This window comes from Bos indicus x Bos taurus, chromosome 25 (genome assembly GCF_003369695.1).
Source record: "Bos indicus x Bos taurus breed Angus x Brahman F1 hybrid chromosome 25, Bos_hybrid_MaternalHap_v2.0, whole genome shotgun sequence".
Taxonomy (NCBI): Eukaryota; Metazoa; Chordata; class Mammalia; order Artiodactyla; family Bovidae; genus Bos; species Bos indicus x Bos taurus.
The window spans coordinates 25,553,039-25,579,197 of NC_040100.1; the positions used below are offsets into that span (position 1 = coordinate 25,553,039).

Consider the following 26,159-nt stretch of genomic DNA (forward strand, 5'->3'; position numbering starts at 1 on the left):
ACTTGGGGAAGCATCTTCATGCAGACGAACAGCAGTTGCAGAGGTTCAGAGATGAGAATAACTCAGCATACTGGAGACATGAGAAGCCTATCGTGACGTGGGCACACTTCCTGGGAAGGGCCGGATAGTCAATATTTTAGGATTGGTAGGCTATACGGTCTTTGTTGCAACTACTCAGTGCTGCCATGATGGCATGAAAGTGGCCGTGGACAGATGTCCTGAATGAGCACGGCTGTGTTCTGATAACACGGTACTGACAAAAAGAGGCAGCTGGCCAAATTTGGCCCTCGGGCCACAGTTTGCTGATGTCTAGGCTTGACAGGGTGATGAGCAGAGAAGCAGCTGTCTCATTCCATCTTCCTGACTCTACTCCCAAACAGAGTGACTATCTCCCTCCTCTTTACCTCTAATACTGTATTCATAAACCATTGAGCACCTTACACATACCTGACTCCTACTTGCCTTTTCTAGTGCTAGATGGTAAGCTTTTCAAAGGCAGTAACTTCTACTTACTCATCATTTTATCTCCAACATCTACCTGATGCATAGTAACTAAGAAATGTTTGTTGAATGAATAAATAAACACTCACATTAGAATTATAAAATAGAAAAGCTGGGATTGGCCTTGGAGAAACTGATTCAACTCTCTTATTTTAACAAAGGGGAAACTAAGGCCCAGAGAAGGGGTAGTAGATTGAATTATTTTCCCCAGTTTTTCACTCTCCTGTAATTGTGACTTGCAGAGCCTCCCACTGCGGGCCAAGAATACTTTCTGACCCCACTGATATTGCACTTGGCTATGTGACTTGTTTTGTCCAGTGGAATTTTAGCTTGAAATGGCTTTATGTGGTTGTCCTGCCTTATAAGAAGAGTCATGAAGAGAGCATCCCCCCATATAGCCATTGCATCTCCAGTCTGTCCCCTGAGTGGAGTCAGAGAGAGAAGGCCTCCATGTAACTGAGAGCCTGGTGTCCATCCTGGCTTATCCTGAATGAGCTTCATGTTCTCAAACTGCAGACCATGAAGGAGAAAATAAATATTTGGAGGTTAAGTCACTGAGACTTGGGGCTATTTATTACACAGCAGTAGCTGACTGATACAAAGCAAGTGAATTAGTTGATCAAGCACAATGTAGTGTCACTAAAATTGGTGTTCAAAAAATTTCTTGATCAGTTTTATGTAGGTAAATATGTGTTTTTTTAGAGTGAAACAGCTTGTTAATTTACGTACATGTAGAGATCTTTTAAAATTGGATATGCTTAAGATGCAATAATAATTATATCAGCCACATCTTCCAAAACATGTGCAAACATGAATTCCAAAACGTAAAATGCCAATATAGTCAGAAAACTTGTACTGTAATAGACCCTTATAATACAAAATGTATAGAAAAACGTATATCCCTAGATACTTAGGATAGTGAAAGGGGAAAATGGTATTGTACTTGGTACCCTGGGGTTTGGGTTGCAAATAGATTCATAAACACAGCCATACGTAACTGTATATGACTACATGTACATGCATATGTACACAAATTATGATAAGGTTCTAAAGACTGAGGCGGTTTCCACTGATGTTCTTGTTTTTGTTTTTTACAGATATTCAATGCACAGTGTATCCAATAAGTAGTTCTGGACTCATTTACTTTTACAGTTATGTCATAGACTTACTTTCTGGCACTGTAAGTATTTAACATAATTCTGGATTTGGATCCTCAGTGAAATAGGTTTCTGAATGTCTGCAGTGAGAGTCAAACATGAGTGTTGACACAAGTACTGGTTGAAAAAACAGTATTTGCAGTGACCTTCTTGGCGAGGATGATGTTCATCCACCCCCTGCTTAGATATTCAGGAAAAGTGCTTTGTCATTTTCAGCCCTTGGCTTTTGCCTAATGCCTGCCGCCTTCTTATTGACCTGTAACAAAATCTGAGATCCCCCATAGACGGAAGCTTCAGTGAATATAAACCCAGATAGAATGTGTTTAACTTCTCTGACATTGAAAACCCTTAAGATTTTGTAGTCCTAGACCACCTGGATGAAAGCTATGACTCTTCTCCCCAGAAATTACACACACAAGGATTTGTGGCGCACACGTGTACAACATACATGCACGCACACACACAACTGTGCACACGCATACACGTTCCATGGAATCTCTTAAAAGACTGTTGTGATGTGTGCTTAGTCGCTCAGTTGTGTCCGACTCTTTGTGACCCTATGAACTGTAGCCCGCCAGGCTTCTCTGTCCATGGGGATTCTCCAGGCACGAGTACTGGAGTGGGTTGCCATGCCCTCCTCCAGGGAATCTTCCCAACCCAGGGATCAAACCCAGGTCTCCTGCATTGCAGGCAGATTCTTTACCAGCTGAACTACTAGGGAAGCCCTGAAAGACTGTTAATCCCATGTTAACTCTGATGCTCTGAAATGGAATTAATGTCATCCTTCCTATGATAGTTCCAAAGGTTTTCTTTTCTTTTTATTCTTGACTCTAAAAAATGATTTTTTGTGTGTGCTTTCATTTTTTTAATCCCATTTTTTTTTTCAGCAAATTAGAGTGCCCATGAGAAGTGGCTGTCTCTGCCTTCTGGATGAGGGTTTCTCAAGCCTTACCTGATACTCCTGTATTACAGGCTTGTCCTGTGCCCTGGGGGGCATTACAGCATCCTGCCTTCCCTCCACTCAGTGCCAGTAGCAGCCCTACAGCTGTGACAACCAGACATGCCTCCAGACATTGCCAGATGTGTCCTGGGGCACAGAATTGCCCCAGGTTCAGAACCACTCCTTTACCTGTTTTTAAAAACTGTTGTTTAGTCACTAAGTGGACAATATATAATTGTCGTGTCTTTTGTGACCCCATGGAAAGCACAACTATATTAAAATGTCTTTCAGAAGGTTACTGGTATAAAATGCCATGTCATCAAACATTTCTAAATTAACAAATAGAAAGCTTCGCATTTGCCCACTGCATTCAATTTTGAAAACGTGGTTCTTACATCTCTGCTTTCATGTTCTCCTTAGAACAACTGAGAGGAATTGTCAGGTGGGTGTTAAAACGTCCACTGTGCAAATTGGAAAGCTGAAACTTGCAAACTATACAAAGAGAGAGGCAAGTCAGTGACTCACCTGGGGTAAATGCGGGTGAGATCACATCCCAGAACTGCGGTTAACCCCATTTGGTTTGCTCATATCCCACAAGAGAAGTTTCTCCTTGTGGAGCTCCGCACACCATGATCATCTTCATCATAGAAAAGACTTGATAGGAGACTTAGATGCACTTGATCATAAATGCTCAGTAAATTACGCATGATGAAAAATAGCCCTGCCCCAAAGAATGAAGTTTCTATAGCCATGAGAAGGTTCTGAATCTATGCTGTGAAATTCAACAGCCACTAACTCTTAAGTACTTGAGTTACGTGGCTACTGTGACCAAGAAATTGAATTTTAATTCAATTTTATTGTTCATTTCAATTGCAATGTATTTGTTTTCAATAGGTGTTTTAAAAACCATTCTACACACATTACAGAATGGCCATCACATACATTCCCTGTGATGTCACTGTTCTCACTATGCAAGCGAGTAGCACACTTACACATAGTTTCCATGTGTTTTTAAACACTTCTGTTCGTGTTTATGGAATGAGCAGAGCATCCACTCGTGCTACAGGATTTTCTATGTAGTAAGCACATGCTACTTTAACATATTTCTTACAAGTGTTTTTTAACATTTCTATATGTATTACAAAACGACTGTCACGTCCACTCGTGGAAATACTGGGATTCATTTCTCCATGTGTGTTGCAAGTCTGTAGCAGTCTTACAAACTTCTCTCACACTGACTTTTAAAAAGTTTTCTACACGCATTACAGAATTGACATCCCCTGCGTTGACTAAAATAAAAGTATTCTGAACATATTGAGCATGTAGCACTTTGACAACCATCTTTTGTCCTGTGGTTTTAAAATCTTCACTAATGTAGTAGAGTATGCCTGTCACATTTAGTCACTAAAAAACGCAGTTTTCAACATAGCAAGTAAGTAGCATTCTTACATCTATTGTGTGTGTGTTTTAAAAATTAAGATCTGATTGACATAGTGTTGTATGCACTTGAGAATGTACAACCTTTGGATACATTTATATATTATTATATGATGACTACAGTAGTTTTAGCTAGTAACCTTTATCGTGTCACATGTAAATTTAAATTTAAATAGGCCCAGGAGGGAGCTGGCCACAGAGATTAAGCAGTGGCTTGTCTTTGCTGAAAACAATTGAGCCAAGCTCATGATCACACCAGAGAAATTATTTTCCGGGCCCAGTGGACCTTTGTCCTGTTACGCTACTTGATTGAGGACAGTCCTGATACCAACCCAGGGCAATAAAGACAGGCTTTGTGTACTTGGGCAAGTTTTTATGGCCTGTGTGCCTCAGAGTTACAAAAAAAAGATGGAGTCTTGTGTTTCTACATCTTTTATTTTCCTATTAAAAATTTACTGAACTATTCAGTATAAGAATACATGGTTTTCATAAGAAATATAAGACTTAATGAGTGAAAAATAAAATTACTTCTTCCCAGAGACCACTAATCCCTTCACACCATGGTTCATTGCTTTCTCGACCTTTCTTATGCACTTATATGGGCTTCTTAATATTCTACAATATGGATTTTTCATGATCTAGCCAGTCTCTGATTGATGAACATTCAGATTGTTTCCATCTTCCCCTTTCTAAACAATACTGTAGTGAACATCTAGTTGCTGCGTATACTATTTCTGTTCTCTGTATGTTTCCTTCTGCACTCTCCTAGGATGGGCTACCCCTGCTATTCAGGGAGGAGTCTGAGGTGAACTCATTTATTCCCACAGTAAGAGTCATGGACTTTTCTCTGCTGTATTTTCTCATAGGGTTCCTTTGGGCTTCGAGGTGGGGTGTTGTTTTGTTTTATTTTTCTCTGATAATAGCTTTATTGAGGTACAAGTCACATATTGTACAATTCACCAATTTAAAGTGTACAATTCAGTGGTTTTTAGTATATTCATAGAGTTATGCAGCCATTGCCACAATCAATTTTAAAATATTTTTATCACCTCAAAAAGAAACCTGTACCCATTCTCACCTACCAATTCCGCTAATCAATGCTAAGCAACCACTAATCTACTTTCTGTCTCTATGAAATGCTTATTCATGACATTTCTTGTAAGTGGAATCGTATAATATAAGATCTTTTGTCTCTAACTTCTTGGCAAATTTTTAAGGTTCATGCATGTTGGAGCATCTGTCAGTCTTTGATTCCTTGTGGCCAAGTAAGAGCACATTGTGTGGAAATACTGCGTTTTGTTTATACAGTCATCATGGACATCGGGATGGTTTTCACCTTTTGTCTGTTATGAATGCTGCTGCTAAGTCGCTTCAGTCGTGTCTGACTCTGTGAGACCCCATGGACTGCAGCCTACCAGGCTCCTCCGTCCATGGCATTTTCCAGGCAAGAGTACTGGACTGAGTTGCCATTGCCTTCTCCTATTATGTGATGCTAAAAATATTCATGTTCGAGATTTTGTGTGCACATATCTTTTCACTTCTTTGAGGAGTGGAAATCACTAGGTCAGATGTTTAACTTTTTGAGGGACTACCAAACTTCCACAGTGGCTGTATGCTTTCCATCTTCACTAGCACTGAATAAGTCTTCTGATGTATCTACTACATCCTTGCCAGTACTCACTGTTACCTGGCCTTTTGATTATAGTCACCCTAGTTTGTGCGGTGGAATTTCTTTGTGGTTTGATTTGCATTTCTCTAATGAATAGTGTTGATCATGTGCTTATTGGTCTTTTGTGTATCTTCTTAGAATAAATGTCTGTTTGGATTCTCTTCTTAGTGTTAATTGGATTATCTGTGTTTCTATTGTTGAGTTATAAGAGTTTTTTTTCAATATTCTAGATGTGCTGTGCTCAGTCACTCAGTCATGGCTGACTCTTTGCCACCCCACGGACTGTAGCCCTCCAGGCTCCTCTGTCCAAAGAACTTGCCAGGCAAGAATACTGGAGTGGGTTGCCATTTCCTTCTCCAAATATTATAGATACAAATACTTTATCATGTATATGATTTATAAATATTTTCTCCCCTTCTCTGGATTGTCTTCTCACTTTCTTGATAGTGTCCTTAGAAGCACAAAAGTTTTTATTTTTTATGAAGTCCAGTTTCTTTTTTCTGTCATTGCTTGTGCTTTTGGTGTCATATCTAATAATCCATTGCCAGATTCAAAATCATGCGGATTTAACTCTCTATCCTCTTCTAAGAGTTTTATAGCTTTAGTTTTTACATTTAGGCCTGCAGTCTATTTTAGGTTAAAATTTACATATAGGGTAAGGTAGGGGCTCAGAGAAGGCAATGGCACCCCACTCCAGTACTCTTGCCTGGAAAATCCTATGGATAGAGGTGTCTGGAAGGCTGCAGTCCGTTGGGTTGCTGAGGGTCAGACACGACTAAGCGACTTCACTTTCACTTTTCACTTTCATGCATTGGAGAAGGAAGTGGCAACCCACTCCAGTGTTCTTGCCTGGGGAATCCCAGGGACAGGGGAGCCTGGTGGGCTGCTGTCTATGGGGTCGCACAGAGTCGAACACGACTGAAGCAACTTAGCAGCAGCAGCAGCAGCAGCAGGGGCTCAGCTTTATTTTATTTTTTGCATGTGGCTATCCAGAGAGGAACCTGGCAGATTGCAAAGAGTTGGACACGACTGAGCAACTGAGCATGCGTGCATGTCCAGTTATCTCAGCACTGTTTCTTTTTGCCCTTATCAAAAATCAGTTGACCGTGGATGTATGGGTTTCATTTTTGGACTCAGTTCTATTCCATTTACCTATACATCTATTCTTACACTAATATCACATTGTTTTGGTTAGTGTTGTTTTGTTGTAAGTTTTGAAATTGGGATGTGTTAGTCTTACAACTGGAGAAGGAAATGGCAACCCACTCCAGTATTCTTGCCTGGAGAATGCCAGGGACAGGGGAGCCTAGTGGGCTGCCGTCTATGGGGTCGCACAGGTCGGACATGACTGAAGCGACGTGGCAGCAGTAGCAGTAGCAGTCTTAACAACTTTATTTTTCTTATTCAAGATTATTTTGGTATTCTGAGACCCCTGCAATTCTATATGAATTTTAGGATTATCTTAGTTTCTCACAGAAGTCAGCTGGGATTCCGATAGCGATGTATTGATTATGTAGACCAGTTTGGGGAATGTTGGCATGGATCTCGTGATCCATGAACAAGGGATGTTTTCCCATTTACTTAGTTCTTATTTAATTTTTAAAACAATATTTTATGGTTTTAAGAACATAAGGTTTATACTTGATTTGTTAAATCTGTTCTAAGGATGTCATTATTTTTGCTGTTATTGCATATGGGATTGTTTCCTTAATTTCATTTTTGGATTGTACCCTTATGTATTTTTAATGCTCAGACTTTATCTGTGCTTTATTTCCCAAACCCTAATTGAGCAGCTGTATACTTCTGGAATTTTTTTTGAATTGGTCTAAATTTTTAAATTAATTTTTTAAAGTTGAAGTATTAGTTGATTTACAGTATTGTTAATTACTGCTGTGCAGCAAAGTGGTTCAGTTATATGTATATTTGTATATATGTGTATATATATCTTTTTTTTTAATCGCATTGTATAGCATGTGAGATCTTAGTTCCCTGACCAGGGATTGAACCCACGCCTCCTGTGTTGAAAGTGTGGAGTCTTAAGAACTGGACCACCAGGGAAGTCCAGTACATTATTTTTTTTATAATATACTCCTACTGTACAGCACAGAGCTTGTTTATCCATTTTTTATATAAAAGCTTACATATGCTAACTCCCAACATCCTCATCTTTGACCACCAGTTTGTTCTCTATATTCATGATTCTGTTTCTATTTGTGTCATATTTTAGACTCCCACATATAAGTGATATCATATGGGATTTGACTTTCTGACTTCACTTAGTTTGATAATCTCTAGTTGTATCCATGTTGCTACAGATCTGGAATTTTTCCAGTCTCTGGGAATTCAGGGATGAACAATGACACTGGAATGTGAATTCCTTGAGGTGGAGACTGGTTTCCTGCAGTCAGTTCAGCAATCTGACCCCATGCCCTTGGCTTTATTTCAGGGTTTCCTGGAAGATACCTACCTCTTTTATGGACATTACACCATTGATGGGGTGAAATTTCAGAATTTCACCTATGATCTGCCTCTGGCTTATTTGTTAAGCACAATTGCCTACCTGGCTCTGAGCCTTGTTTGGATAGTGAAAAGGTACAGTTTATCTTATCGTTTTGTTCTTTTTGAATTACTGTTGATGGTTGGAGTCTCTTGGAGGTCTGTGGACTCTGAGAGCCATTGCCCAAAGGATGAGAAGAATCCAAGGGTGGGCTTTATGGAAAACAAGATTTGTGAATGTGCTGGCAGCTGTGGAGACCTGGAGGAAATGGAGGCAGCAATTGGGAGCTGGAGTAGCAGCCTGGAGTTTTCAGTCAATCACTACTGAATACATTCCCCCAGCATTGTCTTTGATCTGGTGTGTATGCTAACAGGTCTCTATTGGGTTGCAAGTGGCAGAATCCCAACTCTGACAACTGGGATAAAGGGGGATTGAGTGGCTGAGAGAACCAAGGAAGAGAGGAAACTCCACATTACAGGAAGGACAAAGATGGATTCAAAACAACTCAAAGCACGGGCTCCTGCATTTCTGATTCTGCTGGTGGCAGCTTCCTTGTGTGGAGTCCCAGGGTCACAAGCTCAGAAATCCTTTGAAGAACTCATTGGCTCTGCTTCATTCAGGCGCCCAATCCTGACCCTTCAGTTGTGGCCAGTGAGTTAGGGTCATATGTGATTGTGGCATTTCCCATGGTGGACAGATATTTTAGTGGGAGATGTCAATTCCAAGAAAAATGAGGAATATTAATTATTTTTAAATTACTTTAACAAATAACTGTCCCCGAAAGTACAGTGGCCCAACACGATGAAAGTCATACGTGAACTTCCTTACATGGAGTTCTTAATGGGCACAGGTTAGTGTAGAAGACTCCTTCTCAGTCCTGCCAGAGCTCAGGCTGACTGAAGCTTAGCCGTCGTCTGCATGTGTGGCTTTGCTGTTCCTCTTAAGGGCTGGAAGGGAAAACGACCTTGGAGGAGAATCACACGGAAGGTGTTTCTGGGCTCAGCCTGAGAGGAATGGACTTCACTGTCATTCCGTCAGTATAGCTTAGTCACATGACCACAACTCACTGCAGGGGAGGCTGAGAACTGTTGTCCTTGGCTGGCAGCCACTTCCCAGCACTTGTGCTACGCTATGGAAGGAGAACCGCACGTTCCTGATGGATGGCTTACTGTCTCCAGCCCAAGTGGGAAGCTTGGATGAACACCTCTCTTACCCACTTCATTGTCCCTATAAGAGCCAGGCAGTGCTGTAAGCCATGGGGCTGTGAAGCTCCTTATTACAGATATAAAAGAGACCAGGCTGTTAGAGTCTGAGTTTGTCCTCCATGGAGATCAGGGTTCGCCACCACAGAGAAAACCCCAGAGCCCAGCTAGGTACTTGTGTCCTGAGTCAGAATCTATGAGATGAAAATGAACTGATGTGTGTCTATCCCCCACCAGACAGACAGTACTGACAGGAAAGAGCAGTCATTTCTGCTCTTCTTGAGGGCGTAAAGATGCTTGGTAAAGAAATGTTGGTTGAGTGGGGCTCTGGCTTTGCTGTCTGTGCTCGTGGTAGGGGCAGACCCAAGTTTTATGGACCTTCTGTGTAGACAGTATGGAGGGAACTTCTGTAAGACAAAGAGCATGGGAATATCTTTTGCATGTTATACAAAATAAAAACAAGACCTCATGAACATGCTGCTAGAGGTGCTTCCGGGGCCTTGAAAGGGGCCCTGAAGAAGAAGCTTTATTAGCTGAACAGTGAATCCACCTGCAGGTCTTGACTGAGCTCTTTCACCTAACGGTAAGGCCTGCAGAGAGGGCGCCCATGGGAAGCGGCCTCCCCAGGCGGGAGGAAGTGCTATAGGTTAGCGAAGAGGGTGGACTTGGGGTCCAGAGACCAAGGTTCAAATGTCACTCCACCTCTTTGGACCTCATTTTCTTCATCTGTGAGATGCGCACACCTAGAAGGGTTGTTGCGAGGATTAACCGAAACAGGGCAGGTAAAGAACTTAGCACTGGGCTTGGCACCTTGTAGATGTTAAAATCATTATCACCATCATCATCACCACTCAACTAGCCCCAGTTCTGCCTCTAGCTCTCTGGACCTAGGAAATAATTTTTCCCTTCTCTAGATCTTAGTTTTCTCATCTGTAAAATGTAGGTTTGGTCTAAATCAGACCAGTTCAACTGGAGTGGGACCTCAGAATCACCATGGAGCTTTATGAATAGCATAATTCTGGATGCACTACCCTCCATGAGACATACTGAATTAAAAATCTCAGGATATGGAATCACCTGGGAGTGCTTCCATGTGGAATCACTGGAAAAGCAGCCCAGGTGGTTCTGACATAAATGCCTTGCTATGAACCTTTGGCAGAATGACTGATTGCTATAATTCCTTCCACTTCTATTTGTGTTCACAACTCAGTAGTGAATCCTAAAAATACCCTGGTTTGTCTACAGAGTGTGTGGCATTTGATGTATTTATTGCTATGTCAAGTGCCAGAGTATGTTTTCCAGAAAAGCATTTGAATGAGTATTGATTATGAACTTGTGCAACAGAGTTGTGTCTGACTTAAGCAGGTGCTCACTAAATATTTGGTTATTTTACTGTTTAAGTCATTTATTCATACATTTATTCATCAGATGGATAGTGGCTATAATTATATCCAGGCCCTCTGGATATAAAGGTAGCAAGACAGCCAGGGTACTTGTCAAGGAATTTAAAATTTAGTCAGGATAAGGACTTACAAACACAGTGAACACGTTAAATAACATGATTGTAGGTTAGGTTATTGCTGTCAGGGAAAGTAAAGAGACTGACTTGAAGTCGGAAACCACAACTTTAGATGGGATAGTGGGAGAATCTATGGAATACAGGGATATTTGAGTGAAACCCCAGGGAATAAGAAGGCAGCCATAGGAAGAGGGGAGGGCAGAGAGAACTGCAAGTGCAGAGGCCCTGAGGCTGCAGGAGAGGTTTGGGTGTTTATGGAAAAGAAAAAAAGCTATTGTCATTACAGCAGAGTGGCTCTCTGGGAGGAAAGATGGTGCCATGCAGGATCATGTAGGACTCTAAAGTGTGTTGAGTTTGGATTATATTCCAGCTGTGGAACAAGGTCATTGAAATGGATAAAGGGACCAATTTTCAACACTGAGATGCCTGATTGTCTGCTCCATATTTAGAATGGTCCAGAGCTGGGCCATGCATGTCAAAATCGGTGGAAGATGCAGTCACGTGTATATCCTTTTAATTTTAGACAAAGCCAATCCACAGGCCTGTGTTTTGTTGTTGTAATAAAATGGATAATCATGTTTTGGGGTCAGGTCGGTGGAAGGGTTCAAAATCAACCTGATCCGGAGTGAGGAGCACTTCCAGAGTTACTGCAACAAGGTCTTTGCCGGCTGGGACTTCTGCATCACCAACCGCAGCATGGCGGACCTGAAGCACAGCAGCCTGCGCTATGAACTCCGGGTGAGTGCTGCTCGGCTTTCTCTTGGTGGGAGCTGGGGTTGCAGCCTGCAGAGGAGCGAGTGGGGGGCGGGCTGTCCTGCTTAGGTACCTTCCCCTGTGAGGTTTTCAAGAGCGTTTTGAAGAACCACTTCCTGAGGTTGATCACTTTACCTCCAAGCATAAAGCTGGTGAACTGGAGCTGGGGAAAGAGATGGTATCTTCCCTTCTCAGAACTTTTTTTTTTTAATTTAGGAAACTTATTTTAATCCTAGTTGAAGAAAACTGATTCTGTTTAAAAAAAAAGTTGTTGGAGTATAGTTGATTTACCAAGTTGTGTTAGTTTCAGATGTATGGCAGTGTGATTCAGTTATTACATATGTCCATTCTCTTTTAGATTATTTTCTAATATAGATTATCACAGAATACTGAGTAGAGTTCCATGTGTTATACAGCAGGTCCTTGTTGGTTTGTACTTAATTTTCCACTTGATGAGAACCTGTCATAAACCAGGAGAAATAGAACGTAAAACAGGACAAATAGAACTAAGAATGCTATGATGATAAGGTGGATCCAGAGAATATGAAAATGCAGAAGTTCCAAATTAATTAGGATAAAAGGAGTAACAAATATCATCTTTATCAAACCTGCCCAAAAAGGAGGAGAGACAGATGATATCAAAAGATTAACAACATGAGATGGAAGGAGTCAAACCAGGTGTATTATTTGTTTAAAGAAATAATGCCTGCTGTGCTGCTTAGTCACCCAATTGTGTCCGACTCTATGTGATCCCATGGCCTGAAGCCCACCAGGCTTCTCTGTCCATGGGAATATTCCAGACAAGAATACTGGAGTGAGTTGCCATGCTCTCCTCTAGGGGATCCTCCTGACCCAGGAATTTAACCAAGGTCTCCTGCATTGCAGGTGAATTCTTTGCCAGCTGAGCCACCAGGAAAGCCCCACAATGCCTACTACATAATTACTACATTAGATAATGTCCTGAATGGGTTATAGTTCAGTTTTCACATATAGTGCAAAGTGGAATTGCAGTCTTAATAGGAAGTTCTGCCTTCACTTAAGCTTTTAGTAGACTTGGAAACTGGTTGGGCTTGGTCTGAGAGGGTATCCTGGGGGAGATGAGTATTAAAGGAAACTGTAAAGATCGAGAGGGAGGGTATGACGATGAGTCACAGTTTCCACCCCTAAATATCCTTTCATCCCAGTGCTCACAAATGAGTTTTCTTTGGTTCTCAGGCAGATCTGGAGGAGGAAAGAATACGGCAAAAAATAGCAGAAAGGACTTCGGAAGAAACGATACGAATTTACTCTTTGAGACTATTTTTGAACTGTATTGTGCTGGCTGTTTTAGCAGCATGTTTTTATGCAATCTACAAAGCGACTATATTCTCTCAAGAACACATGAAAAAAGTAAGTGCTTCGTGAAAGTCAATTTAACTTTTACTCCGGTAGGGCGTTATGTATGCTAAGTGTATTGCAAACCTGCAAGGGAGATACTGTCATCATTCTGTTTTACGTATGGGAATATACATTTGGCTGATATGACAAAAAAACTAAGATCAAACCAACCAGTTTTTTATTTTCAGTAGGGAAAAAAGCATCCAAAATAGTGTGTTTGGGGTACCTACTCCTCCTGGAATTTACAGTATTCACGTCTAGGCTGGACTGCCTGGATTTAAGCCCCAGCTGTACTACTTTAGTAAGTAGGTAAAGGGGACTCAGTTTACCTAAAATAACAGTAGTTTTAAAAATCCTAGTTGGTCTAGTGGCTCTGCTTCATGAAATCAGCCATCAGGGGCCCAGGTTCCTTCCATCTTACAGCCCTGCCTTCCTTAGGATGTGGCCTTCTCCTGTATGGCACAGGGTAGCCCACCAGCCAGTGGGGAGGAAGTAAAGGAGATGGGGGGCAGCACATGGAGGTTGCATGGAAAACTTCTACTTATATGCCTTTGGCCAAAATTTAGTCAGATAGATAGCCATTTACCTAGGGAGACAGATTGTGTATCAATGGGTAGTTTACAGCATGTTCAATTAGTACTAATTGACCTGGAATAGCCATTCTCTCCTTTCATAATAGAATTTCGATGACATATATGGCTATCTGGAATAAAAATAAAATTACAGCCTTGAAAATTCTGTAAATTACCCGTTGATCCAGAATGCATGGGTTTTTTAATATTTCACCTTAATAAATCCAGTAGAGCTTGTTTTTCTTTCAGTATGGTACTAGATCATGGTTCCTCTGTTTGAACACCCAAGGGAGAAGATTGCTTAGTTTTAGGTGCCATGTTGAATGAAAAAATGTTTTGTTTCATTTGCTGAATGTGTTTGGGTGTTTTTCCCCCTTACAGTTTAATGAGATATAATTAACATTCAACACTGTGTGAGTTTAAGGTGTTGAGCATGATGATTTGACATATGTATAGTTGTGTTCTCTTAAGGTCAATTCATTTGTGATGCAATTTATTATACTCCTGACCAGTTTTGTTATCTTCATAGGAAATTGACAAGATGGTTTTTGGAGAGAACCTCTTGATTCTGTACCTGCCTTCTATTGTGATCACGCTGGCCAATTTTATCACCCCGATAATCTTTGCCAAGATCATCCACTATGAGGATTATTCCCCAGGTTTTGAGATCCGGCTGACAATCCTTAGGTAATGCCTAGGCATGGCAAACAGGTCACCACTTGTCACCTCCCCTGCCCACAGCAGACATTGCTAATCAATTGTGGTACCTTTTTCCCTGCTGGGTCAGAAATCCTCTTCAGCCTTCAGATAGTCTCCACAAATGACTCAGAGTTTTCACATGCAGAGAAATCTCTTAAGTGTCTACTCGGCTGCGGTGTATTTTCAGTCACGTATTAGCACCCTGACAGCTGAGGGCATAGGGTGGGTCCTTGGAGGAATGCTGCTCTGGAGATGTTAGAAGGACACGTGTATGCCAGCAGGAGAGTGAGGAAGTGGGAGAGAAGGGAAGGCAGCTAATAAAGGGTATGCTGTTTGGGAAGTTGTAACTGGGGCTCGGTTCTGCGGGACAGCTCAGGGAGTTTGCATGGAAAATATCTTAGGGTTTTCCCACTCAGTAGAGTGTTTGTCCTTCAACAAATGTTCACCCTCCCCTGCCTAAGAGTGGCCGAGTCCCAAGGGCATTAACTCCCCCACAAGTTCCATCCCATGGCCCCAGCGCGTGGGCCTTGGGAAGAGAGTTACACTAGGAACTTGCAGTAGGAACCTGAGACTTTTGCTGGAGTGAATGCTGAGAAAAATGTGGCCCAGATACCAACTGTGTGTGCTACTGTTGCCTTTTTAGAATTTGTTGTAATCTCTCTTCTCATACTGAAAAATATTCAGTTTCATAAAAAAAAAATGCCAAAGGTAAAGCTGGACCCAAGTTAACACACATGAGTTAAGGAGGACCAGGTGGGGGCTGTATGAAACTGGAACGTTTTCTTTCTGCTTCTCAAATGCCTCAGGTGGTATTTGCATCTTTTAAAAAAAAGGTTTTTTTTTTTTGGAAATTTTCAAATAGGAAAGTATGGTGACCCCCTATGTGTGTCCATCACTTAGTTTCAACTATTTACCAACATTTTTCTAGTCTTTAAAAAAAATTTTTTTAATATAAATTTGTTTATTTTAATTGGAGGCTAATTACTTTACAATATTGTATTGGTTTTGACATACAGTGACATGAATCTGCCACGGGTGTACGTGTGTTCCCCATCCTGAACCCCCCTCCCACCTCCCTCCCCATCCCATCCCTCTGGGTCATCCCAGTGCACCAGCCCCGAGCATCCTGAATCATGCATCGAACCTGGACTGGCGATTCGTTTCACATATGATAATATACATGTTTCAATGCCATCCTCCCAAATCATCCCACCCTCTCCCTCTCCCACAGAGTCCAAAAGACTGTTCTATACATCAGTGTCTCTTTTGCTGTCTCGTATACAGGGTTGTTGTTACTGTCTTTCTAAATTCCATATATATGCGTTAGTATACTGTATTGGTGTTTTTCTTTCTGGCTTACTTCACTCTGTATAATAGGCTCCAGTTTCATCCACCTCATTAGAACTGATTCAAATGTATTCTTTTTAATGGCTGAGTAATACTCCATTGTGTATATGTGCCACAGCTTTCTTATCCATTCATCTGCTGATGGACATCTAGGTTGCTTCCATGTCCTGGCTATTATAAACAGTGCTGCGGTAAACATTTTGCTAGTCTTCTTTCATGCGGTTCCCCTACTCTGGTGGAATATTTTAAGCAAATTTCAGGCAACATGTTTCACCTGTAAAAGCTCAGTGTATCTCTAAAGTGACAGGAACTTTTCTTTTTAAACATAGCCATCATCATGCCTCATAGAATTGTCAGGTCCCTGGTGGAGCTGCAGAGAGCTTTCTGTGATTGGTTGGTCTTGGTTTGTTCAAATCAAGATCCAGAGAAAGGCCCCCTGCTGGTTTGGGTTGTTAATGTTTCTTAAATCCCTTTTGTCCTTTCAAAAATCCCCCTTCCCTTGTGTTATGCCATTGGTTTGTGAGAGAAGCTGGGGCATTTGTCTTATATAATGTTCTTTATTTGGATTTAGATCATTGTTGCTGTTTGTGTCTTTTGTTTTTCTATATCCCCTCATCACCAATAATGACTGTGGATTCAGACTTTTTAGTTAGATTCCAAATGAGTTTTGAGTTATGGAAGCCTCCCTGGCAATGCTGGGTACTCACATCTCCCAGGAGCACAGAATATCAGATGGATGGTATAGGTTTGCCCGCCAACTCACACACTTTTAATGTTTCTATTTCATTTAATTTTTAAAAATTATAAACCAAACAATAAATGAACCATCTTCGTAGAAAACGAGCCCTCTGCCCTCCTGTCTTGAATCCACTTCCCCCCAGCAGCCCTTATCTACATGGTTCCTGTTGTTCATGCCAATATTCACACGTTTTGTTTTTTTTTAAAAATAGGATTGTTTCTACCTGAGACTCTGCCATGTATTTTTTTTTCCCACTTCTCAATATATCCTAAGCCATCTCTCAAAACTGATACTTAGAAAATTCAGTTAGTTCTTTTCAGGAGTTGTTCTGAGCATGGCTACATCGTCATGGACTCAGGACTTCCCAGCTTTCTGATATTTTTTTTTCTTTTGCATTTAAAAAAATGTGATAAAATATATATATAACATGAAAGTTACCATCCTAGCCACTTGTAAGTGTGTAATTCAGTGGCACAAAGTACTTACTCAGTGTTGTACTACCATCACTACTGCCGTTTCCAGAACCTGCTCATCATCCCAAACTGAAGCCCGGTGCCCATCTGTGGGTTTGCTGTTAAGAAAGGCCACTTCTCTGCACCCAGCCCTGTTCCGAGGGGCCAGCTTGCCCCAAGCCCTTCTCATCCCATGTTCCCCGCCTCCCCTCTCCCCCGCAGGTGCGTCTTCATGCGGCTGGCCACCATCTGTGTGCTGGTGTTCACCCTGGGCTCCAAGATTACATCCTGTGACAACTACTTGTGTGAGCTCTGTGGCTACAACCAGAAACTCTACCCGGTGAGGCTGGGGGGAAGGGCGTCCTACGAGGTGGGTCATTTGGCGGGGGCGGGGGGCGCGCGGTAGCATTAAGGTCGAGAGAACAGCCCGTGGAGCCAAGGGTGTGAATCCCAGGTGATCCTCTTTCTTGCTCTGTAGCTGAATCTGTCACACCAGGAACTCCTAAGGGTTTGAAAACCCAAGTCTGTGCTGGAGCTCAGGGGAGTGTTGACTGGTGGCCTCCAGAGGCACAGGATCGGGGGCTGGAAATGACCTCAGTAGAACCTGGCTTTTGCTGCTCCAAGTCAGGCTTGTTTCTCTCTTGGTTTCAGTGCTGGGAGACCCAAGTTGGGCAGGAAATGTACAAGCTGATGATCTTTGACCTCATCATCATCCTGGCTGTGACACTTTTTGTGGATTTTCCTAGAAAGTAAGTGTGAGGGGTACCCTTCTTATCTCCCCTGACCCCTCATCCTCCCCAACAGGTCCCCATCACAGCTGCTCTTCACTAAGTACTGGATGATTCCACATCCTGGAAACCACTTGACAACCACTGGCGCCTTTCAGACAGCTCCAGGCCATCATCCTGAGTCCATTATGCGCCCCATTGAAAGGCAGCACAAAGAGCAGAAATGAGGCTGCTTTCTGGGGGATGCCCTCGGGGTGACTTCTTGCCATGTCACAGCCACGGGCCCTGTTAGTGGAGGTCCTCCAGGCTGCAGTGGACACTGCATTTCCTAATCTGTGTTCAAGCCCAGCACTGCCCATTTCCTCATCACATGACCTTGGGCAAATTACTTAAGCTCTGTGCCTGTTTTCCTACCTATGAAATGGGAATACTGGCAGTACCCATCTCATACCCCTTTGGTGAAGATTAAATGACAAAATGCAGATAAAAGTACTAAGAACACTCCATGCCACAAAACTCAACAAAACATTAACTGTCACCATCAGGACTGTCATTACTATGCCGTCATTAAAATTTTTTTTTTCTCAGCATCTTCTTGAGCCTTAAGTGAAACTGTTCACTTAATCACATGTACAAATTCTTTTTTTACTCACATGTACAAAGTCTCCTGGCATATGCCAGAAGTTCAATAAACCCATAAAAGTAAACATTAAAAAAGAAACTGTCCTTTAAAAAAAAATTACACAAATATGATGTGAATGTTTATATTACAGTTTTTAAATATTTAAATAAATATAGAAATTCTGAGAATAGTGAGAGCCCTCTTGTTACCTTACCCCTAATTCCCCAGACCCACCCCACTCCTCGGAGGTGGCCATTGTTAACATCTGCGGGTAGATCCAGCCATCCTTAAAAAGAAAACAAAAGCATATTTGCATAAATACACATGTAAGTAAACACACAGTCTTGCTGAAAGTGTCCTTTTCTCGCCCACAAACGGGATCATGTTACATCTACGTGGATCCACAGCTTGCTTCGGAGAAGGCAATGGCACCCCACTCCAGTACTCCTGCCTGGAAAATCCTATGGACGGAGGAGCCTGGAAGGCTGCAGTCCATGGGGTCGCTAAGGGTCAGACACGACTGAGCGACTTCACTTTCACTTTTCACTTTCATGCATTGGAGAAGGAAATGGCAACCCACTCAGTGTTCTTGCCTGGAGAATCCCAGGGACGGGGCAGCCTGTTGGGCTGCTGTCTATGGGGTCACACAGAGTCGGACACGACTGAAGTGCCTTAGCAGTAGCAGCACAGCTTGCTTTTTCCCCTACACAAGCAAAATACCATGACTTTACATGTCAGGACACATATATTTTCCTCATATGTTTTAAAGACTGTGTAATAGTCTGCTGTACACATTGCTTCCAATTTGATGATGAAGCCCCTGCTGATGGGCACTTGGGTTGTTACCCAGTATTTTTGCTAATATGTGATAATGCTACAGTGAATAGCTGTGTGTATTTATCTCAGGCCCCTGGTCCTAGGGTTTCTGTAGGAAGCTTCTAGGATTCCAGGAGTGGCATACAGGGCAATAGGTCCCTCGTAAGCCATTATCTGTGTGGATGAACGATAGCACTGTACTTTTTGAATTGAGTGGCACGCCAGCACACAGAGACTGCAGGTCATTTACTGTCTATGCAGTGCAGTAAGCTGTGTTATAATCCCCCTATGTTTCAGATGAGAAAAATGAGCCTTGTCTAATGTTAGTTGGCTGGTAAACTATAGATCTGAGACTTGTACCCTAGTCTTAATGACTCCAGAGTTCACTGTATGTTGCATCTTCTAGACATATGACGAACAGTTTGCATGAGAAGTATGCATGGAAACAGCCCTAATTGTGTGGATGTGGTTCTGTGCCTCGGCCGACCCTGGTAGTCCAGGCGGTAAGCTGTCCTGTTTGTTTGCAGGATCCTGGTGACCTACTGTTCCTCCTGGAAGCTTTTTCAGTGCTGGGGAGAGCAGGAGTTTGCCATCCCTGATAATGTTCTGGGGATTGTTTACGGGCAAACCATTTGCTGGATCGGAGCCTTTTTCTCACCCCTTCTTCCTGCAATTGCAACCTTAAAGTTCATTATCATCTTTTACGTGAAAGAGGTAAGGAGAGGTGGGGTTGAGGGGTCGATAACCCGGACCATTCTTGATCTTGCAGGACATTCAGCACACACATGCCTGGAGCCCACCCAGATCCCACCAGATGTATCACAATTGCATCCCTTATTTGATATATGTATTTTTTTGTGTGTGAAAAAAAAAAAACTTTGAATGGGTTTTCACATTTTTATCATTTTGAGAGTTGAAGAATGGTCTTGCTCCTATGGTTTAAATGTTTTTGTATGTAGCTAAGAGTTGAGTTGCCAAAGTAATATCTCTGCTTTTCAATATGCTATCTAGGTTGGTCATAACTTTCCTTCCAAGGAGTAAGCATCTACAGTGGTTCATTTTGGTGATTTTAAGAAAAGGTTTATTACTTAAAATTATTTAATTTTCTGCTTGGCTTTTGGAGCTGGTGCATTTATTTTCAGTTATCAGTTATTTATGTAGCTCCTCAAACAGCTCACAGATTGTAGGCGTTGTACCTGAACTAAGGGCTCAATGGGTGAAGTAGCCCTACAGATGACTAATTTATCTTGGCTTGTTAATCAAACTTTTTAAAATTATAGATGCAATATATGCTCACTGTTAAACATTTAAACAGTGCAGGTATGTATTCCATCCCTTCTTCTAGATATATATATATATATATATATATATATATATTTATATATATCTGTTAATAAGCCCAACATAATTGAGCACCTAATATACCAGGCCCTAGGAATTAAAAAATGGAAGTAATAATAGTATTATTAATAAGTACAACAGTACTAACAGGTGATAATAATACTGTGTCCTCCCACTCTGCTGAACCACTATATAGATGATCATGTAATCCTTTAAAGTAGGTACTGCTAGTAACCATATTTTATAAATTAGGAAGCTGAAGTTCAGAGAGGCTAAGTAACTGATCCAAGATCACACAGCTTATCAGTGACTCCTGAGATGTGAACCCAAGTTTACCTCACTCCAGAGCCTATGCTCTTAATCCAGTAGGCCGGGCCTTTCATTGGGTCATACTTTCTACCCAGCTGTTTTGGTCTTTGAAGAATGTTCCAGTGCTTTCATTTGAAAACTCAGTTGGCTGAAGTCACCACAGGAGAAGTGGATACGAGAAAGCTCGTAGGAACTTTTTCTTCTTCCAGAAAGTATCAGGCAGTGGCTTCCCAGCGTGTAGCTCAGTAGAGACAGCGTGGGGGTAATAAAATGGGTCACAGGCACTGGACTGAGTTCTGACACCCCAGCTTGACTGGCCAGCTGCCCCCAGACACCCTGACCAGACACGAGGGTCCCTCGGCTCACAAGACGCTCTGACTGCTGTGGTCACAGGAGCTTGATGCTCCTGAGACTATAGCTTTCTGCAACACTCAGGAGGAAGTATATGCCTCTTTCTCCCCCACTCCCCACCTGATCTCCCCTTCAAGTCTTAACCTCATTGGAAATATTTATTTTTAATATATAGGAAAGGAACTTAAGCACTGGGGGTCCAGTGCAGAGGGTGATGTTTCAGTCCCCTGTCAGAGAGCCTGAAATCCCATGTATCATAGCCAAAAAAACAAAAAGCATAAAAACAGAAACGGTATTGGAACAAATTCAGTAAAGACTTACTATATAGGAAAAATCCATGTTCACGTAAAAATGCAAGCAAAGTATCTCCTATTCTGGTATGTATATATTTAATTCATATTTAAACCCCTAAGGAGAATACTTTTTGAATCTTTTCAAATCTTCATGCTGTGTACTGTAAATATATCACGTTGTATACTCTACCTTATAATTTTATTTGTCAATTATACCTCAGTAAAGCTGAGAAACGAAATTTATGGTAAAGTGTTTAAAAATACATATTTTTAAAAAACAAATGAGATCATACAGTACAAAGTTTTGACGTCCCAACTTTTTATTTGACAGTGCCTTATACGATGTAAAGCTCTCTTGTTTTTTCTAAGGGCTAGGTGGTTTTCCATCGTATGAATCACTTTAACCTTTAAGGAACTACATTGATAGCTGCTTACATTGATAGCTGCTTTGGTTGCTTTCCGGAGAAGGCAATGGGCACCCCACTCCAGTACTCTTGCCTGGAAAATCCCATGGATGGAGGAGCCTGGTGGGCTGTAGTCCATGGGATCGCTAAGAGTCGGACACGACTGAGCGACTTCCTTTTTTTTTTTTTTTTTGGTTGCTTTCAGTTATTCCCTGTTATCAACAACTGTAGCAGTAAATACCATATGTGTGTGTTTTGGCCATTTTTTTCACTATGGTCTGTATTGCTGACTACCCTCTAGAAAGGTTATAGCCAATTTATATTCCCACTGTAATGCATGACTGTACTCATTTATCCTCAGAGAAGCAGTGCTCTTCATTTTTCCTCTTTCTTCCTTTCTCTCCTTAGATAAGTCTTCTTTATACCTGCAGACCCTCTCCGAGGCAGTTCAGAGCATCCAATTCTAATTTCTTCTTCCTGTTGGTGTTGCTGATTGGACTGTGCTTGGCAATTATACCTCTGACAATCAGCATGGCACGGTAAATATGACTTTCTTTCTAGAACATTCCCTCCTTGACTTGTCCCTCTTTTGTGTTAAAGCCTTCTTTGCATTCTTTATTGGCACCAGCAGAGGTCAGTAAGTTACTCCTGGGTGTCAAGTCCACCTTTGTTTTGGAATCACCCTCTGGATGCTGAAATATCTTAGTCCACTTCTGAACTTGAACTTGCAGGTTTCCCGTTGGTTTTGAGAGTGTTGTTTGGGTCTGTTCCACCCGATCCCTTTTCCTAGGACCTCTCTTCTGGTCGCCTTTGGGATTGTTTGTTTCTGATTGTAAAGATAATGCGTGGTCACTGAGAAGATTTGGTGTGTCTTCTGTGTACCAGGCACTGTTCTAGGTGCTGGGGGTATAAAGACAACTCAGACACGGCACGGGGGAGCGTGTCATCTAGTGTGGAATTTGGAAAGAAGGGAAATGTTCAGTCCTGAGGATGAGAAATTGAGGGTTCCAAACCCAGGGGTGCCACTTTTTCTGTTATAACCATTTATACCGACTCTGGAAAGAGAGTAAACAACTTAGCCTTTGCAAGCTATATGGTTTCTGTAGCACTTATTTGGCTCAACTGATTACATATCATCTATGTTGCAACCTATGCAGCCTATGTTGCATCTATGTATATAAGCCAGTAGGCAAGACTATGTTCCGGTAAAACTTTATGAAAAATAGACTGTGGACCAGATTTGGTCTATGGGCTGTAGTTTGCCACCCCTTGACTTAGTCTCATGGAATTCCGTTTCTTTATTTTATGTATCCTATTTTGTCCCATTTCTTCATTTTTTTTTTCTTATACCGGAGTGAGTTGCCATTTCCAGTACCAGGGGATCTTCCTGACCCAGGGATCGAACCCACGTCTCTTGCACCTCCTGCGTTGGCAGGTGGATTCTTTACCACTGCGCCACATTTCTTCATCTTTAATTGAAAAGCCTAGAACTTTGAATTCCTCTCTCAGGTTTTATTATTTTTTAAACTAATTTGAGTCTGTGTCAGTTCAGTTCAGTTCAGCTGCTCAGTCGTGTCCAATTCTTTGTGACCCCATGGACTGCAGCACGGATTCCCTGTCCATCACCAACTCCCAGAGCTTGCTCAGACTCATGTCCATCAAGTTGGTGATGCCAACCAACCATCTCATCCTCTGTCATCCCCTTCTTTGCCTGCCTTCCATCTTTCCCAGCATCAGGGTCTTTTCCAGTGAGTCAGTTCTTCGCATCAGGTGGCCAAAGTCTATGTATGTTTATTGTAATGGTAGTATGTTATACATTGAAAAATTCAAGTAGTACAGAAAAGAGTATAAATTAAAGAGATTTATTATGAAAAATGTATTTTTTAAATGCATATGGAATAATAGTGTTTGGCAACTTAATTTGTTTCACTTTTATATTATGTCCTTTTCCAGGCCAGCACATACAGAACTCTTGTTCTTTTAATTTTTTAACTTTGGATTTTTAAAATAAGAAATGCATTCACATGGCATAGATTTGGAAAAGTATAGACGAGTATGTGGTGGAAATTCATGCTCCAGTTCTGTTTCCGGCTACTTAGCTTCTATCTAAGCCAGTCATATCTATATGTGTGTGTCCCTCTAGGTGGTTCTTTATTCCAGTGTATGAATGGATCACAAATTGCTCATCCATTTTCTTAAACAACATTTAGGTTGTTTCCAGGAATCAATTTTTATCCGTAAAATAGGGCTGCAGTAGAAAATTTCCTACACAGAACTTTGTGATGTGACTATAGCCAATTCTTGTAAGCCTTAATTTTTTTTCCCATTGTAATTTTATTTTTCCCTTTTTATTTAAACAATTTTCAAATCTATGGAAAAGTTGAAAAAAATAGCAGCAGTGACAGCTTATATACCCTTTACCTGGATGTCCCAACTGTTGCATCCTGCTCCATTTGTCTACTCTGTCTCTGTTCATACCTTTTGTGTGTGTGCAGATGAACCACACCATGTTTGTAGGCATCATAACATTTCATTCCTAAATACCTAAACCTTCACTTCCTAAAGGTAAGGACATTCTTCCTATATATCCACAATAACATTATCACACCTAAGAAAAATAACGCCAATATCATGTTCCCACCATTGCCAAGTTTCTCCAGTTGTCCGCAAATAGTCTTTTAGAGCTTTATTTTGTAAATGAGGCTCTTTTTCAGGTTTTACTCATTACTTTTGGTTACCATGTTTCCTTAGTCTTTTTTAATCTTAAAAAAGTCGAGACCAGTTTCCTCACCTCTAAATTAATAGGCTGAAGAGTGGTCTCCCCACATTCTAGAGCTGTCTGTTTTCTCACAGTGTCATTTATCTTGATCTTTTTTTTTTAATTTCTGATGCTCAATTTACTGCTGTTCTAGAATATCACCAGAGTATCTATCTTTGAGTAACAGATTCTTTTTTTTTTAACTGAAGTATAGTTGATTTTCAGTGTTGTGTTAGTTTCAGGTATACAGCAAAGTGATTTAGTTATATAAATATATTCTTTTTCAGATTCTTTTCCTTTATAGGTTATTATAAAATACTGAGTATAGTTCTCTGTGCTGTACAATGGGTCCTTGTTGATTATCTGTTTTATATGTAAGTAGTATGTATATGTTAATCCCAAACTTCTAATTTATCCCTACCCACTCATCACCTTCTCCTTTGGTAACCATAAGTTTGTTTTCTATGTCTGTGGGTCTATTTATGTTTTGTAAAAAAAGTTCATTAAATTTTTTAGATTACACATACCATTTCTCTGTTTGGCTTATTTCACTTAATATGATAATCTTTAGGTCCATCTATTTGCAGCAAATGGTATTGTTTCATTCTTTTTTCTGGCTGAGTAATACTCCATTGTGTGTGTGTGTGTGCCACATCTTCCTATTCATTCATCTCTCGATGGATACTTAGGTTGCTTCCGTGCACTGAACACTGGGGTGCATGTATCTATTCAAATTAAAGTTTTCTCTGGATATATGCCCAGGAGTAAGAGTGCAGGATCATATATGGTAGCTCTATTTTTTAACTCGACCTTCTGTCCTCAATTTCTTGTAAACTGGAAATCAAGTCTAGGGACTTGAGACTTCAGGGTAAGCATTTTTGACTGGGGTTTTCCCGAAGGCCCATGTGGTCAGGCAGTTCCTTGTGGGTCCTGTTAATGCAGTTTTGCAGGCGTGCAGAGGAGGCTGCTCAGCCTGTGCTGCAGGCCTGGGCTGAGCCCCATGCTTTGTGTCCTGGCAGCATCCCGTCCTCCAAAGCCTGCGGGCCATTCACCAACTTCAACACCACCTGGGAAGTGGTCCCCAAGACAGTGAGCACCTTCCCCAACTCGCTGCAGACGCTGGTTTATGGCATCACTTCGGAAGCCTTCGCAGTGCCTTTTTTCATGATCATCTGGTAAGTGAGAACCACCTGGGCTCTGCAAGTGTTTTCCATCGAGACTGGTGGGCTGCTCTCCGCTGGGAAATGGAGGTTACCTGAGACACTGGTGTGCTACTGAACCTCTCTGGGCTGTACTTTACCTAATCCCTAAAATGTTGTAATAATAGTAATTCTTTCAGGATATTGTTGAACAGGTTCAGGGAGATCCCAAATATAAGGCACTTAGCCAGATGGTGGACTTATAAAATATAACCCAATAAACACTGCATATTATTAGTATTACTGCATATTATTAGTATCACAAAATTAGTTGCTCTTCAGAAAAGGAATTGATAACTGGGCTGAGAGAAGAGTACCAGTGTAGGAGCATGCCCTTGAATCCTGGCTCTACTATTTATAAGCTGTGTGGCCTCAGGTCATCAGATTTCCTCTCTGAGTCTTGATTTCCCCACCTGGAAAATGGGAATAAAAATGGCACATACCTTGTAGGGCTGTAAGAAGAAGGACACATGGTGA

At 41.4% G+C, this 26,159-nt stretch overlaps 1 protein-coding gene across 3 annotated transcripts in view; it reads left to right on the forward strand.

The window, feature by feature from the left end:
* Window positions 1-26,159, forward strand: part of TMC7 (transmembrane channel like 7) — a 60,766-nt gene that overhangs the window by 23,054 nt on the left and 11,553 nt on the right. For all 3 annotated transcript variants that reach the window (XM_027526604.1, XM_027526605.1, XM_027526606.1), the window contains exons 5-14: window positions 1,599-1,681; window positions 8,151-8,296; window positions 11,513-11,660; window positions 12,891-13,064; window positions 14,154-14,311; window positions 17,084-17,201; window positions 17,513-17,610; window positions 19,555-19,741; window positions 22,134-22,264; window positions 25,503-25,658. In XM_027526604.1, the coding sequence (XP_027382405.1) occupies window positions 1,599-1,681; window positions 8,151-8,296; window positions 11,513-11,660; window positions 12,891-13,064; window positions 14,154-14,311; window positions 17,084-17,201; window positions 17,513-17,610; window positions 19,555-19,741; window positions 22,134-22,264; window positions 25,503-25,658 (1,399 nt within the window). The remainder of the gene's footprint in view (window positions 1-1,598; window positions 1,682-8,150; window positions 8,297-11,512; window positions 11,661-12,890; window positions 13,065-14,153; window positions 14,312-17,083; window positions 17,202-17,512; window positions 17,611-19,554; window positions 19,742-22,133; window positions 22,265-25,502; window positions 25,659-26,159) is intronic.